This window comes from Mus musculus, chromosome 7 (assembly GCF_000001635.26).
Source record: "Mus musculus strain C57BL/6J chromosome 7, GRCm38.p6 C57BL/6J".
In the NCBI taxonomy this organism is placed as follows: Eukaryota; Metazoa; Chordata; class Mammalia; order Rodentia; family Muridae; genus Mus; species Mus musculus.
In genome coordinates, this window is record NC_000073.6 from 7,463,434 (window position 1) to 7,480,325 (window position 16,892).

Sequence of the window (16,892 nt, forward strand, 5' to 3'; positions counted from 1 at the left end):
ACAGCAGAAAAGGAACATTTCCTCCTTAGATTATTGGCCAGTAGCTTGAAGAACAGAAGAAAAAAAAAGTCAGTATTTTCTTCTGTGTGTGCTCTTACTGGAAATCAGAAAATAAGTTCTGATTTCAACTTTGCTGATTATTTAGTTAGTCTGTGTTTCTCATTGATTATTTGATTTGGTAGATGGTTTCTATGTGTAACCCTGTCTGTCCTAGATCTCATTTTTTCTACACAAAGTGGTGGATTAAACTGCCTTATCAACGGTTTTTGGAAGTTACCAGAGGGCAATCTCCATGAAATCAAAACGAAGAATAAAATTGTAATAATTAGAGAGTTTAGTTCTCTGAGAGAAAATGAAGAAAGTGAATGAGTGCAAGATTTTATGGACACTGTACATAAGTTCAGTAGATATGATACTTCCTTTTATCACTAGAGCAACCAGTGAGAGTGATTCTAAAACTAGACACATGCACTATAACCCAATATTTGGTGGTTATGTACCAACTTTACATTTGACAGAATTCCTAAATATTTGTTCAGAAATATGATTTTTCCCTGATCTTTTGGGTAGAATTTCTCTCTGGTCTCATTAAAATGATATAAATCTTGGGTACAAAAATACATTCAAGCATCCCTGCACTGGATGCCAAGATGGAGAAGATCTCCACAGCAACCATGTGTTTGCCCTTTGTGCTATGGTACACAGGGAGGAAGGTGACCCAGACACTGCAGAACACTAGCATGCTGAAGGTCAAGAACTTGGCTTCATTGAATGCATCAGGCAGATTCTTGGCCAAGAAAGCCAAAGTGAAGCTTCCCAGTGCCAGGCAGGCCAAGTATCCAAGGACACAGTAGAATGCAGTAACTGAGCCCTTGTTGCACACAATGATGATGTGGCCATGCTGAGAGTGTTCATCAATATCAACAAAGGGAGGAGAGACTGCTAGCCAGATTGCACACAGAACACATTGGAGTAGGGAACATATAGGAATAATGTAGTTTAGTGTCCCTGATACAAGGAAGTATCTCAATCTTCTTCCTGGGTCTGTGACTTTGAAAGCTAGAACCACAGTGACTGTTTTGGCCAGAACTGTGGAAACAGCTACAGTAAATACAATTCCAAATGTGATCTGCTGTAAGACACAGATGACTTTGTTTGGAAGGCCAATGAAGAAAAAGGAGCACAGAAAACAGAACATGAGTGACATGAGTAATAGATAGCTGAGGCTTCTGTTATTGGCCTTCACAATAGGAGTGTCATGGTGCTTCACAAAGACACAAAGTACCACAGCTGTGAATGCAGAGAAGCAGAAGGCCATTAAGGCAAGTGCCATCCCCAAGGGGTCTTCATAGCTTAGGAAGGTGACACCTTTCTGAATACATTTGTTCTGTTCTGTGTTGGCATATTGGTATTCTGGACAATTCACGCATTGATCCATATCTGATTTCCAAAAGAAAGCTTAGTTAGGTCTGCTTAAGAAATTTTATTGTCAATGTATTTCAAGTAAGGGTAATGAAAGAAGCTTTGCAATGATGCCTTTGATGCTGAGAATGTAATATGAAGGATAATGTTTCTGAGCATTGCTTTCAATTCATAATGTTCATAAAGATTTAAAGCAAATAAAACTAAGCAATTTTTTCTTTATCTACTTAACTTGATAGTATTATTTATGATGTTATTAGAAAGGGGTTTGTGGAGTGTGTGGGGTGAGAGGGGTACCAAGCACTGAGGAGCACAAAAAAGACTATAAACAGGCAACCTCATGTAATAAGAGGGCGGGTGGACCCACCAAAATGCACCAGAGACTTGGGAGGTTAGAGACCCTAGATGAAATGTACTACAGTAGATAGAGGGAAAGTACAGAGCCCACCTCCAGCGGGAAGACAGGATATCAAGTAAGTGATGGGGTTCCTATCCCATAGTCACATCTTCAACCCATAATTGTTCCTGTCTTTATGCAAGGATGAAATGGAGAGGAGCCTGAGGAAAAGAAGTTCCAATGACAGGCCCAAAGTGGGATCTAGGCCAAGAGGAGGTCTTATGGCCTCACATTTTACTGTGGCTCTGGAGCACTCACAAAAAGGATCTATCATGACTGCCCTCCTAAATACAATTATTTGCACCCAACGAATGGATTGAAGCAACTAATCCCTGAATTAGGGAAGGCTGAAAGTAGTTGAGGATTAACAGCAGTCTCAATTAATCTTGACCACAGAAATCTCTCAAACAATGTACCACCAAACAGACACCACACACCAGCTGATATGGGTCCCTCAATACAGTAAAGGGCTTCTGTGTCTGTGTTCATTCAGAGAAGATACATATAACCCTCAAAGACTGAAGGCCCCAGGTCAGGTGGTGTGGGGCATTGGTCTATGCACAGACAGGATGGTCTCCAGTCCAGCTCAGATTCTGAACCCTGGGTCTTGGTGGTCATAATTTACATACGTAGGAGGGAAGGTGCTTTTCATTGTCCTGGAACTCTGGCTCCTGCCTAATTAACCTTCCACTACAGCCCCCAAAAGAGAAACAAGGCTGGAAGCCATGTAGTCAATATCCCAAGCTTTTGACCTTCAGGTAAAGTCCTCCCCAGTTACCTAGCAACAGAAAAGATAGCATATTTCAAAAGGGGCTGATTGGCCACTCCTTGCCCCCCCCCCTCTCTCTCTCTCTCTCTCTCTCTCTCTCTCTTTGTCTCTCTGTCTCTCTGTCTCTCTCTGTCTCTGTCTCTCTCTCTTTCCCCTTTGTTCTCTTGCTCTTACTCTCCTCTCCCTCTCTCCCTCTTACTCTCTCTTTTTTTCTAACCCCCCTTTCTCTCTCCTACATTGTTTCCTTATCCTGGCCTTTCTATAATAAAGCTCTAAAAGCATAGATAGTCTCTGATCATCAAGGCTGTGCTCACTCTTGGCAGTGTGGGAACCTTTCTTCCCTCTTCCCTCTCTCCCATAACAGGGGGGCTACAGGGTGTTGCCCCAGTTCCCCCAGGTTGGGCTGCCCATTGTCCATCCCCTGTTAAGTGAGTCAGAGCCTTGGATGCCCACCCCGGGCTGAATGGAAAGTGTCTGGCAGCCCTCCCATGTCTGCCTGTCCAGGGCATAAGTGGAACTCTAGCGGGACATGAGTCCTCACTCCCCCCTCTTTTCCTAGGCCCCGTTTTAGTTCCTATAAGTTTGTGTGGGGGATGGGGGTTCAACGTGAAGGCAGGTCAACTCTTATCCCCTACATCCTGGATTCTAACTACATCTGGTTTTGAACATGGCCCTCTTAATATCGCATAGTTAACATTTTTTCATAAATTTGCAAATACTTTTGTCTTCTATATTAATCTTATAGAGAACATGGATTTTGCACCTAGTAGTCTCATGATCTAATCCAGTAGATTAAATATAATATTCAGTTCTCCATGGGCTCTTATATGTACATGGTGTGCATAATCATATTTCGGATGGATAGATTCATGAAATATGACTCAATCAATACTAACAAAATTCGTGATTAAAATCTAAATGTACATGTAGTTTTATAATAGATTATCTGTTTGGAAAATCTTGTGCAGAATTGCTGGAAATTACAGTTATATTTTCTAAAGTATTTTCTTTGTGAAATATAATCTACCATGAATTTTCAATGAGTCAATATGTGGGTCAAGGCACCAGGCATGTTTGTTTGCTTTTGCAAGATTTTGTTAAGGATTTTTGTATCTACAAGTAGTACATTTGATAAGTAATATACTTTATATCTGCAGTTGCCTTTTAGCTGACTTCATTATTCCAGGGTGATGGAAGAGAAATACATATCTTCGGGATTTATCAGAGCAGCAAACACTCACTTGTCTCATTAGAAATTTCATTTTCAGGGCAGGGGCTGCAAACAAAACAGCAGGCTGCCATTCCCTCCTTCCATAATCTTCTGAATCCAGGACTACAATCTGCACTGCACACAGAGGATGGCATCTGAGAAAAATTAGAAACATATTGATAATGAGTTTTAGAAGGTTCTTTTATGTTTTAGATTAGCACATTAAGATTTCAATAATCTCATTTTGTTCACACAATCTGATTGACATATATTTGTTTGTTTGGTTGGTTTGTGTTTGTGTGTGTGTGTGTGTGTGTGTGTGTGTGTGTGTGTGTGTGTGTGTGTGTGTGTGTTTTGAGGCAGTGTAACTCTGGCTGTCCTCGAACTCACTTTGTAGACCAGGCTGGCCTCAAACTCAGAAATCCACCTGCCTCTACCTCCAAAGTGCTGGGATTAAAAGTGTGTGCCACCACCGCCAGGCTCCTGATTGACATTTTACAATGTCCATTATTTAATGAACAAAAATGAATATTGAAAATGCATTGAAGAAATGTTGCATACTATCTGAGTGTCTATAAATTTAGGAAAAAGTGCTGATATTGAGCTGTATGTGAAAACTACAGAAGTTGCAACCTGGTGTTTTTTAGTTAATTATTTTCAAGTTGGTACTAAGTGCTATCGACAGAGGAAACTTAATTGAAATATTCTCTCAGCCAACACTAGCCTGCCCTCATATCTTTGAAGCATTTTCATCTTTGGTAATTGATATAAGAATGCCCATCTTATTGTGGACAGTTGAACCAGTAAGTAGTGTTCTTTTATATCTCTTGGAAAAAAAAAAACAGACTAAAGTAATGTTGGCAGTTTTTTCCATTAATGGGAGAATCAGAAAAATGTTTTGGGAAACAGATATTAAAAGATTTTGCCTTGCCTTATCACAAAGAAAAAAATCTATTCTTTAGTTCCAGTTTCCTGATATCCACACTTGTCTTCCTATAACTATAAGCCATATGTCAAATCACACCTTCCTCCTCACTTTCATTATTATCAAAGTTTAGTTAAAGCAACAGTGAAGCAAGTTAGTATTTGAAGAAATTTGAAATAGGAAAAATATGTCCTTGAGTCATAGATAACAAATATGACCTCAAATAAATTACTGCTGCAAAGCATGAGAAAATGTATATAAAAATAGTGGAGTATGCAGACACTGGTTTAATATGGTTGGAGATGATAAATTAATACATAGGGACCTTGAATATGTAGAATTCCATGACGTCAAAATGCTCTACAGTGGCTTCAAATATTGGACAAAGCTGGATAAATATTAGATTTTTAAAGTTAATTGAAGATTTGAAGAATTTTTTCTATATTTTTGATATTGTTGAAAAGGCTCTTACACTCTCCCATCGAAGATCGGAGTATATTTCCCCCACCCATCATTTTCTTCCTTCTTTCCTTCCTTCCTTCCTTCCTTTCTTCCTTCCTTCCTTTCTTCCTTCCTTTCCTTCCTTCTTTCTTTCTTTTTTTTTTTTTTTTTTTTTTTTTTTTTTGGTCTTTCAAGACATGGTTTCTCTGTATAGCCCTGGCTGTCCTGGAACTCACTATTTTGACGAGGCTGGCCTCGAACTCAGAAATCTGTCTGCCTCTGCCTCCCAAGTCTTGGGATTATAAGCCTGTGCCACCACACTTGGCACCCATCATTTTCTTTAACTGTATATTAACCCCTTTGTTATATTTGAAAGACTATTTTGAGTTAGAGTATGGAATGTCTGCATACTTTTGTACTTTATAATTTATTTTAACGTAGTGTCTCCATATTACACGTGGCTGTTTTGGACTCACAATATAGGGTATACTGGGAAGAAACAGACAGAGATTTTCAGATTTTTGTCTCTAAAGTGCTTGGATGAAACATGAATCACAAGATCAACTTGACATTTTTTATGACTTTCATAGATAAAATTTCCTCTGCATGTATTATGTAAATAGTTTTGTGAAAGAAAATGTTCTAATATCAATATAGGTTCCTTCTCTTCTATCACTATTTTTGTTTCTTTATCTTTGAATTGATGTTGGTGTTGGCTAAGAGCCATTTCTGAAGGTTTTTGGAAAATAATGTAATTCTCTATTTGGTTGTGCATTGCATTTAATGAAACTGCATATATTGAAGTATGCTTGCATCCCTGAAATAAATTCTCCCTTAGAGGAAGAAAACAGGGGGAGAGGAAAAATAGGAGAAGAATCAGGTATGGTAGAAAATGGAAGATGTGTACACAGGTCAGGAAATTGAACAGAGGTGTATAGCAGTCAGGGATGTGTTCTTTGGGTAGCAACCAGAAAGTCCCATATGCCAGGAAATCAAGAGCATCCCAGGAACCCACAGGGTGACATTAGCTGAAATATCCTAGAATCGGGAGGAAGAATCTGTTGATACCATATCCAGAGGTTAGGCATGCTGCCCCCCCCCAGTTGAGGAATAGGGCTACCCACACATCTACAAAATTTTAACCCAGAATTGTTCCTGTCTAATGGAAATAATGGGGCAAAGAGTAGAGCAGAGACAGAAGGAAAGGACACACAGAGTCTGCCCCACCTGGAGATCCATCCCAAATGCAGTCACTACACCCAGGCACTATTGTGGATGGCAAGAAGTGTTTACAAACAGTAGCCTGATACAGCTATCTCCTGAGAGGCTCTGCCAGGTCCTGACCAATACAGATATGGATGCTCACAGTCAACCAATGAACTGAGCACAGGGACCCCAATGGAGGTGTTAGGGGAAAGACTGAAGGAGTTAAAGTTTCCTATCTGCCAACAATGGGAGGGGAGACCTTTGGTTCTGTGAAGTCTTGATGCACCGTGTAGAGGAATGCTTAGGTGCTGAGGAAGGAGTGGGTAGTTGGGTGGGAGAACACCCTCATAGAAGCAGGTTTCTTTGTATAAAATATTGAATTATACTGTGATAAAAGATAATTATATTTTCATGCACTGTGCCACCTAGATACATATGAGGGGTATTTAACACTCATTTATTGTCATGTAGTGCTTCCTAAATATTTTATAAGTAGCACAGCTCCAAAAATAGCAATTTTCAGAGTGAATGATAAAGAATTGACAAAAATCCAAAGTAGAAAAAAGAATGAACAAGCCAGGATTATCAGCAGTTGTGGAGGTGTATTAACTCCGATTAGTTTGCAAGCAAAACTGAGAATTGGTCTCATCCCACAAACCTCAAGAAATCCTGTCTACAATAGATGAATTAGTCAAGTGGAAGCAATGAGTTGGTCTCATTTGGGCTCAAATATCAATGTGATTATATTTTCACACTTTTGCTCCCAAGTCCTGAGTACATTTAGTTCATATAAGATTAATTTCCTGGTAGGGGAACAGGGCATTTGTGAGTCACAAAAATTTTCCTACTGTCCCTTGTATTTGGTAATTATGTTATGGTTAATCAGTGATAAAAGAAGATACCAACAGTATTTGACTACCAGAATTTTGTGTTTTGGCTGGCTTTGAAAAGGACAGTCTATTTCAGTATGTTTGTGTAGAATTCCCACTGACATATAACATCACTTTGTCCAAGGAATTCCTCTTGTTGTTTGATATTAATAGTTTATAGGAGCTTCTTCTTATGTTTATTCACATGCAAATGTGGAATACATAATCTGTATCAGTAGTTCCAGATGTTCTGATTATCGAATTGACAGTTTGAATTATATTTTCAAAAATAAAGTATTCTTAGTACTAAACTGGGAATAACTGTCATTCAATTGTCTATCACTAACTCATGCTTAACTCACTACTATTCATTTGAGGTATGAAGTAGGATTTCATGGTCTTTTCACCTAGCTCATTTTCATATGTCTATTTTTCATAATGTGTTATGAAAATTTTGTTATATTATGATGGCTTAGTTTTGTTTAATCTTGTTTTATTTTACTATTCTCCCATAGAATCCTGTCATTTTCTAGTGAGTGACATAAAGTGGATTTGATGAAAAAGGAAGAAAATATGAATATTAACTATGATATATTTGCCAGGAGAACTGACAATTGTTCACATCCCAGTAGAAGAAATGGAAACTGTAATTAGGATATATTATGTGAGAATAACAAGTTATTTTCAATAAATAAAACAATCAAAATTAAAAACAAATTCTCCCTGTTCTCAGAGAATGATCTTTCTGTTATGTGTTGTGTTCTTTTGGTAGGTGTTTTTGTCAAGAATTATTCCACACATATTCATCAAATGTATTGTTCTTGAATGACCTTTTTTTCCCTCTCATTAAACATTATTCTGTTTTCTTCCATTTTTTAATAAAGCAAAGTTCTCCTTTTGTATATGAATGTGTCTTCCTACCTCTGCCGGAATCTTAGGAATGTCTTAAAAAATAAACCAGTTTTGTTGTCTTTGATTTCATTTAGAGAATGTTAACAAAAAAGTTCAATTATAACTGAAAATTATATGTTGCTTTTGTCTGGTTGCTGTTATTGCTGTACTTGAGGTGTGTCAATAGCCTTTATTTTTTCTGTTGTTCTAGTGCTGTCTATAGGTTCCTTTGATCTTCTGGTCATCTTATGGAAAAGAGTGAATGGATTCTTCAAATTTACTAAAAAGTCATGTTTCTATGAATATGATTTTCTGGAATTGTGTTCATTAGTGAATGTCCTTTTATTATATGGTAAACATTTTTGGATATAATGACAAGGGTCATCAATTATGACTATTGGTGTTTCATAACTGTAACATTAGCCTCTTCCATATCAATACCTGTTCCAGAAGATTAAGGTAAGGGAGGAGATTACTGTTTCATTAGCACAATTATGTGAAGAAAATTTTGTTTAATTTAAAGGAAAGAATATCAAACAGTGGTGAAAAACAGGTTTTTAATTTATTAAATTTCAAAAATGGTTCTGATATGAAAAAAAGTATATTTTATGTATGTTTGAAATCTTCAAATAATTGGTAAAAATGTGAAAAATGAAAAAAAGAAATATACAGGAGACTAGAAATTGGTTCCTTATGTGACTAAATTGTTCATTTCAATATGTTGCCATGTGTTCATTTGACAATGTTTACTGCTCTGTATTATAAACCAGTAAGCTAGCACACTCTTACCTTTCTTCTTCCTGTGGCCAACTCAATCATGTCTACGTATAAGTGAGAGTGTCGACCATGTGGTAAATATGGGCTGAACTTTCCTAACTTCATCTTAATCCCAAGGTGTTGTGAGAGATTCGCAAAGTGAACAATGTCATATTCATCCTGCATTATTACTCTTTGCTTCATAAACACTTTGTCCCCAAGAGGATTAGTGAAGTAGGTCCTTCTTAGAAAGGAGTTTACCTAAAATACAAGCATTGCACTATTATGTATATATCATTCCTTCAAGTCATAAAATTCAGTCTGATTTCATAGCAAAGGAAAATGTATTTAAAGAAAGAAAGAGAGAGATGAATCATAACAAATGCAACTGCACAAATAAAATTATCACAATATTACAAGAAGAATACCAAACACAAACAGAGAAAAATGCAGAACCAAACACAGGTATGCAACTCACACACACACAAACACACACACACCAAACACACAAATATATACACATACACGGAGAGAGGCTCACATCTTTTCCAAGTCACACATATAGTGTTGCTATACATTGATATACAAACACATATACGTACATGTTGACACACATATGTAAATATTCAGGCACATAAATGACAATCATATCCACTAAAATAAAAACACAGATATGATATCACACAAAATAATACACTGGTACACATACAACCACACAGACAGACATACAGACACACACACACACACACACACACATGCACACACACACACACACACACAGAGAGAGAGAGAGAGAGAGAGAGAGAGAGAGAGAGAGAGAGAGAGAGAGAAAGAGAGAGAGAGAGAGAGAGAGAGAGAGAGAGAGAGAGAGAGAGAGAGAGAGAGAGCAAAACACAGGGAGATGTATAAATATTAAAGGACTAGCCATGAACAATATTGACACACAGAGATTTTTATACTCACACTTAAAGACAAAAAGGAAGCCAAAGACCTTGCCAAGTACAAAGAAATAGGCAGACACATACTTAGTAAAGCAGGTAAAAATCTGCATAAGTACTTATAAACACTTAAAAATACATACATCGTACACAATGAAACCTACTCTGACAAAACCCCAAAGAAACATACACACATATATAAACAAACACTTATAGAAAGACATTCCTCCATAGAAAAAAAATGTTGCTCACTTCCACTTTCATACAGAGAGATAAACATATATGTTGAAAGTAACACAAATATAAATGTAGATAAACAAAAAGAGAAGAAAATATACATATACTCAGTGAGAAGCATACATTCACACATATAAACACATTTCTACACACAGAAATGAATACCAACACTATTTCTAGTTTAGTTACTATCAGAAAACCCATTATGTTCTCCAGATCCTACACTCTTGGCAGAATCACTGGATTACGCTAATGAAAATAATTCCTCCAAATGATTTCCATATAATTGAGAAATATAAATAAAAACTCATCTTCTAATCATGGAGAAAATTAATGAGGAAAGACTTTTTATCTACTATTGGAAGGGGCATGCTAATAGATATTTGGATGCTTTGTATAAAACCACACATTTTCATTGCTAATCTGTGAATTCTTTTTCCAATCACATTCATAACAATCTATAGATTTGCTTTTGTTAAGGTAAAATGTTTGGAAACCTATCTATTTTGGAAAATATTTCTTATTTCTTTAAGTCTGGGCATCTGAAAGACTCTAAACAACTATGCAATTAAAGACAAATAGAAGAAACTTTACCTTCAAGCAGTGAGAACTGGCTCCTTTTCCATTATCTATTGCCTGATTATCAGCCTGTTGCAGATTCATCTCATGGAGGGCATGGGCTATGGCATGCACAACATTATATATGTTATGACTATTATCACTAAAGGCCATGTCAAGCTTCTGTTCCATTAGCCAATCAAATGAGGCATCAGATGAACTGTTCTTCAGTATTTTACAATTAGATGCTGAGTCTTCAGAGTTAATATATTTCCACTCTGGCATTACTAGATATAAATCTGTGTTTCTGAGATGGAACCATGTCTGTACAAAATTTTTAAAGCCAGAAATCTCACCATGGTGGGGTAGAAAAGTAAGTGATCCATAGAATGTGTCATGACTTATGTCTGTCTTACTGGTAGGGAAATTCAATTGTTTTGTGGTGATCCATATTCTCTGTAAAATGGGAGGTTCCCACATTCTGAAGATCAAATCAATGAAATTATATGTTTCTCCATAAATGATAATAACATTTGTTAATGACTTCACAATTTGTTTGTAGTATATTTCAGTTTTTTGTGGAAATGAAACTTCATCAACAGATATCATTTTCACAAAGGCAAAGCAAATTTCTTTGTTTTCACTCTGTTTCTTCAACTCTAAAAGAAATTGGTTTCCTTGATCGTCATCTGGGATGACAAGGCCAATCCAATTCCATTTCAAATAAAGTATGAAGGAGACCATTGCCAATGCTAGAGATGTGTCCTTTGGGGCCATCTGATAGAGATAGGGATATTGTTCATCATCACTGAAGATGGAACTGAAAGATCCATAGGAAAGCTGAAGGATCTACAACACAGAGAGCAGCATGAGGTGTGCTGCATGTGAAAACACTTGTAATCATATTTACCTGCAAACAGTTGATTACCTGTGACTTTTTCTCTCATCTCTGATTCAAATTAGCAAACGTGGAAGCCTGGCACATCCACTTCTAATGGGAACAGTAAGCATAGCTGTTTGACAAAGATGTAACAAATGTATTCAGATGTTATAATGACTGCCTTTCTGTCTTTCAGTTTTAGTCTTGATATCTGTGTTTCAAATGTTTGAAGGGATTTTTATACTTTTACAATTTGGGGATATTTGATGAATATTTTTTAAAAAGGCTTTTATGCCTTAATCCATAAATACGTCCAAGATTGAAGAGGAGAGTCCTGTACATGATACTGATATAGCATTTGGAAGAGATACTCTTATATTGCCCTACTTGACAATAATATTGTACACTAGAGGTTGTGACTCACATAAAACTGCCAGAGATCTCCTTTTTAGGTTTTGTTCTGAATTACTCTGGCAATTTCTGCCTCTGTGCCTCCTCAGGAAACAGACAATAAGAACAAAGTATTTGTAAAAATATAAACTAGATTTTGCAGCCTAAAAGTGTTAGCAGCAAATTGGATTAGAAAAACTCTTCTTACTATATACCCAGGTAATTCTGGTGCAAAATAATTGGGATTCATAAATTGTACATCTTGAGGAAAATATATAGAAATGAAGTTAGATTGAATTGTATTTTGTCCCCCTTAAAAAGTGATTATAATGTTTTAAAAAAATCTTCCTGTGGAAAAATATGGAGGAATGAGTTATTGGAACCCCATAACTCCTCTTTCTTAGAAAAGTTCACTTGTGAAGTTCTAATCTTGTATCTTACAATGTGGAAGCAAAAGAAAAAAACAAGATAAAACATAGAAATAAATTCTACAGAGTATATAATAATATATTATGTACTGATGATAATATAATAATTTAAATTAATTACATTAATAATATCATCATATTATTAAAGAAAATGAATTATTACAGGTATAGCACTATGGGTGTGAAATTTTTGTCAGGGATGTAATGTCAATTTAAATTCTGACTTTTAATAGTTGGTCATGCACTCACAGGTAGTCAAATGACTAACTCCACAGACTGGATTGGAGCTTTTCATCCTTTCTAGTACCACTGAAATGTCATGAGTTGCTAGATTATGAATGGTATTTCATGCCTTTGCCAAAAAAAAAAAAAAAACAAACAAAAACTAAACTAAACAAAACAAAAACTCCAGATAGTTAAAAGTTAGGTTACAGAGAAAATGTTGGTAAAATTTATTTCTGTTCTATCACAGTTTACATCTGATGACTAAACCTATAAGACCAACATAATTCTATTATTTCATAGTTTACCAATGATAATTTAATCTTATAACCAAGATAAAGATAACACCTATATGGGGACAGAAATAATATTTTCTATGTTTTGGAACAGCATGAAAAAAATCTCTGCTTGCTGAGCTTGGTATAAATAAAAAACACTCTAACTGACAGTCAGTCAAGGCTGTAAGATTCTCTCTTCCACCATGCCTGACTTAATTCTACATGGCCTTCTCTATTCCTCCTTGAAGGTATCTGTCAACTTCTGGTGGTAGTAACTAGTTGAAAGCCTATCATGTTTCTGAATAGTAAGTATCCTGGAACTACCTAGATTGACATAAGCATAAGTCCAACCACATCCATTAACTTTCTTAATAGCTATCAAGGTCCACAAAAGAGACATGATGTTAATAATTCCTGGCCAATGATAACTCACATGTGGAGATAAGAAGCTGTCCAGGTACTTCCAGAAACTTAAAGATTCATCCCAATTGGGTCCTGAAAGCAGAAATGAACACATACTCTCTTCATTACAGATATAATTAGGGATAGGGCTTTGCTTTTTTCTATGAAATAAATATGGTGTAGGTGTTACAGTTTTTCCATCACAATGGCCCAAAGAGTATCTGATAATCAAAGACATATTTGGTAAAAGATCAGGATATCTGTTGATTTCATCCATTGCAAACACCAATGCCAAAGCATATTTGTGGTTTTTAGTAGTTTTTCTGTAAAAGAGTACAGTGTTTATTATGGACAGATGATTATACATCAACATTTGTAATTAATAGAAGCACTATGCTATACTGGAAGTTTCTGCATCTGACATCCAAAGACGGGAACAAATGGCTTTTGTTATAAGGTTGGATTGACAGGTGGACCTGGTAAATAGAAAGTACTTTAAAAGTTCATGATGGTGTTGGTCCCATAAATAAGAGATGGTACTGACATCCACAGAGATAATTTCCTTTTTTTGAGTGCTTGATCAGAAGGTAAAGAGAAAATCACAGGTATTGACAAAACAGTAATTCTGATCATGTCTTCATTTTGAAATTATTGAGCAATAAATAAATTTGTTATTAGAGCCCCTGAGTACATGTTATTTTCTTGTGAAATTAACTGAATTGGTTAAGGAAATGAAACCATAGCCAGGCGTGGTGTCACAAGCCTTTAATCCCAGTACTTGGGATGCAGACACAGGTGGATTTCTGACTTTGCGGCCAGCCTGGTCTACAAAATGACTTCCAGGACAGCCAGAGCTATACAGAGAAACCAGATCTCAAAAAAAAAGAAAGAAAGAAAGAAAGAAAGAAAGAAGTGATACCATGATTTATCAATACATAATTGTCTCTCTCTTCAGCAACATTTGATTCCTGTACTTATAATCACTTACAATTATTGGCCAAAATTCTTGACACATCCCTTAATATCTATCCTCATGCTGTTATTTTTTCAATCTTTTATTGAAATAAAATATTTTCTAAAGATTAATTTTTAATTAAATTCCAATATCAAACACGAGTTACGTAATTGATACATGTTAATATTTAAGTTTGTATGTATTTGGCAAGAATTATTTAGTTTATAAGATTGCAGTACATCCAAATGTTTTATAAGATACTTTCCTGTAGACTATCCTCAATTCAAATGCACAGATATGCAGCAGTGGCAGGTGTTTAGTTCAGAGATTAAGGGCTTGTTTCATCATGAATGTATCATTCTCCTACTTCCTATTTACAAAGAAATGTGATATATTCACTTTGGGTATTTATTCATTATAAATTAATTTCTAGGAAACATCTTTGACAACCTTTGTAATTACACTAAAAGAGTACTGGTATTCTACTGAGAACTAGGAAAATACGGAATATATCCGTGATATGTGTATATGTCAGTATTATATGCTTATAATATAGAAGAGATTTTTTGTGTAAATTTATATGATGTATTCATTGTTTTTGTAAAAAAAAAAGTGGATCACTAGACCATGAGAATAGAATAATACCATATTGGTTTTGTTTATGTTTATGAAAAGAATAATATCTCCTGTTTTATCCTTGTCATTTCATATAATTTTATCAATGAACACTATATGTACACCTACATATTTAATGATTAGAATGATGTAAACACAATCTTTTACTAAAAATTATACAACTATTGTGTTTTCATTCTATACCCTATAAAAAAGGTCATTTTAATATTCTTTATTACCACACACACACACACACACACACACACACACACATACACACACACAAATCTCAATTAAAGTTTTACTAATATACAAAATAAATTTGAGAGTAGACCTTTTGCAATGCTCAAACTACTACCTATAACTGAAATTTAGGAAACATCAGTTACTTAAGATGTCTGTGTAGCCTAGTAGTCTAAAGGGCTGTGTTTTAAAACAATGATCAGCAATCCACAAAAATTGGTATTGATACCAAGTTGGTAACATATGCACTAATATTTACTAAAATTATTGAAATAAGTCCCACAAGATTTAGATATTTTAAAAGGGTCAGAGAATAAGCAACTCATACATGAATGGAGAAGACATTTTTCTTAAATAATGACAAAATAACTAATAGAAAGCACCTGTATCACTATCCTCAAACGTTCCAACTATCCCAAAATACAATTGTCACCCATGCCAGTGATAAGTGAAATAATCAGTCACCACTGTTATTGATAGCCTGCCTATTCAAAGAATGTAATCCTATCATTGGATTCAATATGTTCCAAGTATGGTTTATTCTAAAGAGAGAGTCCTGAGCTGAACTTTATAAAACTTAAAAGCCAGTGATTGTACATAAATAGTGTGAAGTACGAAGCCACAGAGCTTTTGGATTTTATCTTTTAAAACACTTCAATGTCTTGGCCCCTAATGAACAAAATATACTTTGTTCATATACATACAAACATATCCATCCAGGCATTCATATGAGATAGGAATTTCTGAGTGGAAGTATCTTCTCTTTACAAACCTGATGAAGATTTAGAAGTCAATAAGTGGCCACATGCAATGAATTTGAGACAGTAAGTTTGTATGTATGTAAAGTTTTTGACAACTATATGTGCCATGAATATTACTAGAACCAGAATATGCTCTAGGAACAACACACTTATGGAAGGACTGTCAGCAGAATTCATGACCATTTATTTACATGTAGTTGGGATAAAACATAATGCAATATTACAGGATCAATTTCAATAAGTCATCTCTGTCTAGAGTGCAATATAAAGTGTCAAAACGCGGGCTTTATGTAAAAGATCAATGTAGATATTCCTTTATTCCAAAGTTTCCAACCTTTAAATTAGAAGCCACCTGGAGGAAAAACGAAACCTCCACTGGATTAAGTAAATGGAGAAAATAGGATTAAATCTGTAAAAGAATTAAGGTTGTTTCTCAGAGTTCAGACTTAGCACCAGGACAGAAGACTCAGGAATTTGCCTAATCTTCATTCTCAGAGCACTCAAGAAATATTTATGTTCTCATTTCAATTTAAAATACAAATTTACTTACAGAAAATTAAGAGTCTTGTTGAAATAATCTTTTTCAGTGGGTGTCTGAACAGCTGCCAGGATGAAAGCACAAGATAATCCCAAATATTCATCCGTTATTTCATCCAAATTTATTCTCCAAAAGCACCTGGGATCAATGAAATTGGCCATGAGAAGTGTAATATTAAGGAGGAAGAAGACTCCCATGAAAATGAACATATTTTTCCTGCCTTAAACCTGGGCAGTGCGGATTGTGAAGTGCCATGCATATCAGCACATCAGATTTCTACCAGCTTTTATTTCTTTGTGCAAATGTGAGGTTTATTGCATATTCAAGACTCATTTTATTTTTAGGTTTCTCCTGAGCCCTGGAAGAAACTTAAATACTTTCTTCCCTGGGGCTCTGCAACTGGTGTCCACAGCCCATGTAATAAACACGTGTAGGTAAATACTTAGGAGAATAATTCATTCTCAGTCTACATGATATCATTAATGTTTGTGAATTTGTGGAAGGAAGACCCTGTGTTCAAATTTAGTCCTTGGAAAGTTTCAACAATCTGATTATGTGAAC

General features: G+C 35.5%; 1 protein-coding gene across 2 annotated transcripts; it reads right to left on the reverse strand.

The window, feature by feature from the left end:
* Positions 1-535: 535 nt before the first annotated feature.
* On the reverse strand, positions 536-16,540 carry Vmn2r32 (vomeronasal 2, receptor 32). Of its 2 annotated transcripts, none has more exons than XM_017322130.1 (6): positions 16,344-16,540; positions 13,251-13,542; positions 10,656-11,468; positions 8,920-9,147; positions 3,830-3,953; positions 536-1,290 (listed from the first exon to the last, which is right to left on the reverse strand). In XM_017322130.1, exons 1-6 carry the CDS (start codon positions 16,538-16,540, stop codon positions 536-538), a joined length of 2,409 nt encoding a protein of 802 aa, XP_017177619.1. The 2 variants fall into 2 exon arrangements, with proteins under 2 accessions (XP_017177619.1, NP_001098533.1); NM_001105063.1 differs by having other exon boundaries at positions 536-1,440.
* Between the last annotated feature and the right edge of the window lie 352 nt (positions 16,541-16,892).

Coding starts and splice junctions, on each gene's coding strand:
- Vmn2r32 (NM_001105063.1), bottom strand. CDS start 16,540: ATGTTCATTTTCATGGGAGTCTTCTTCCTCCTTAATATTACACTTCTC. Junction 13,543..16,343: donor AACAAGACTCTTAATTTTCT/GTAAGTAAATTT, acceptor ACTCTTTTACAG/AAAAACTACTAAAAACCACA. Junction 3,954..8,919: donor TGGCCACAGGAAGAAGAAAG/GTAAGAGTGTGC, acceptor AATTTTTCTCAG/ATGCCATCCTCTGTGTGCAG.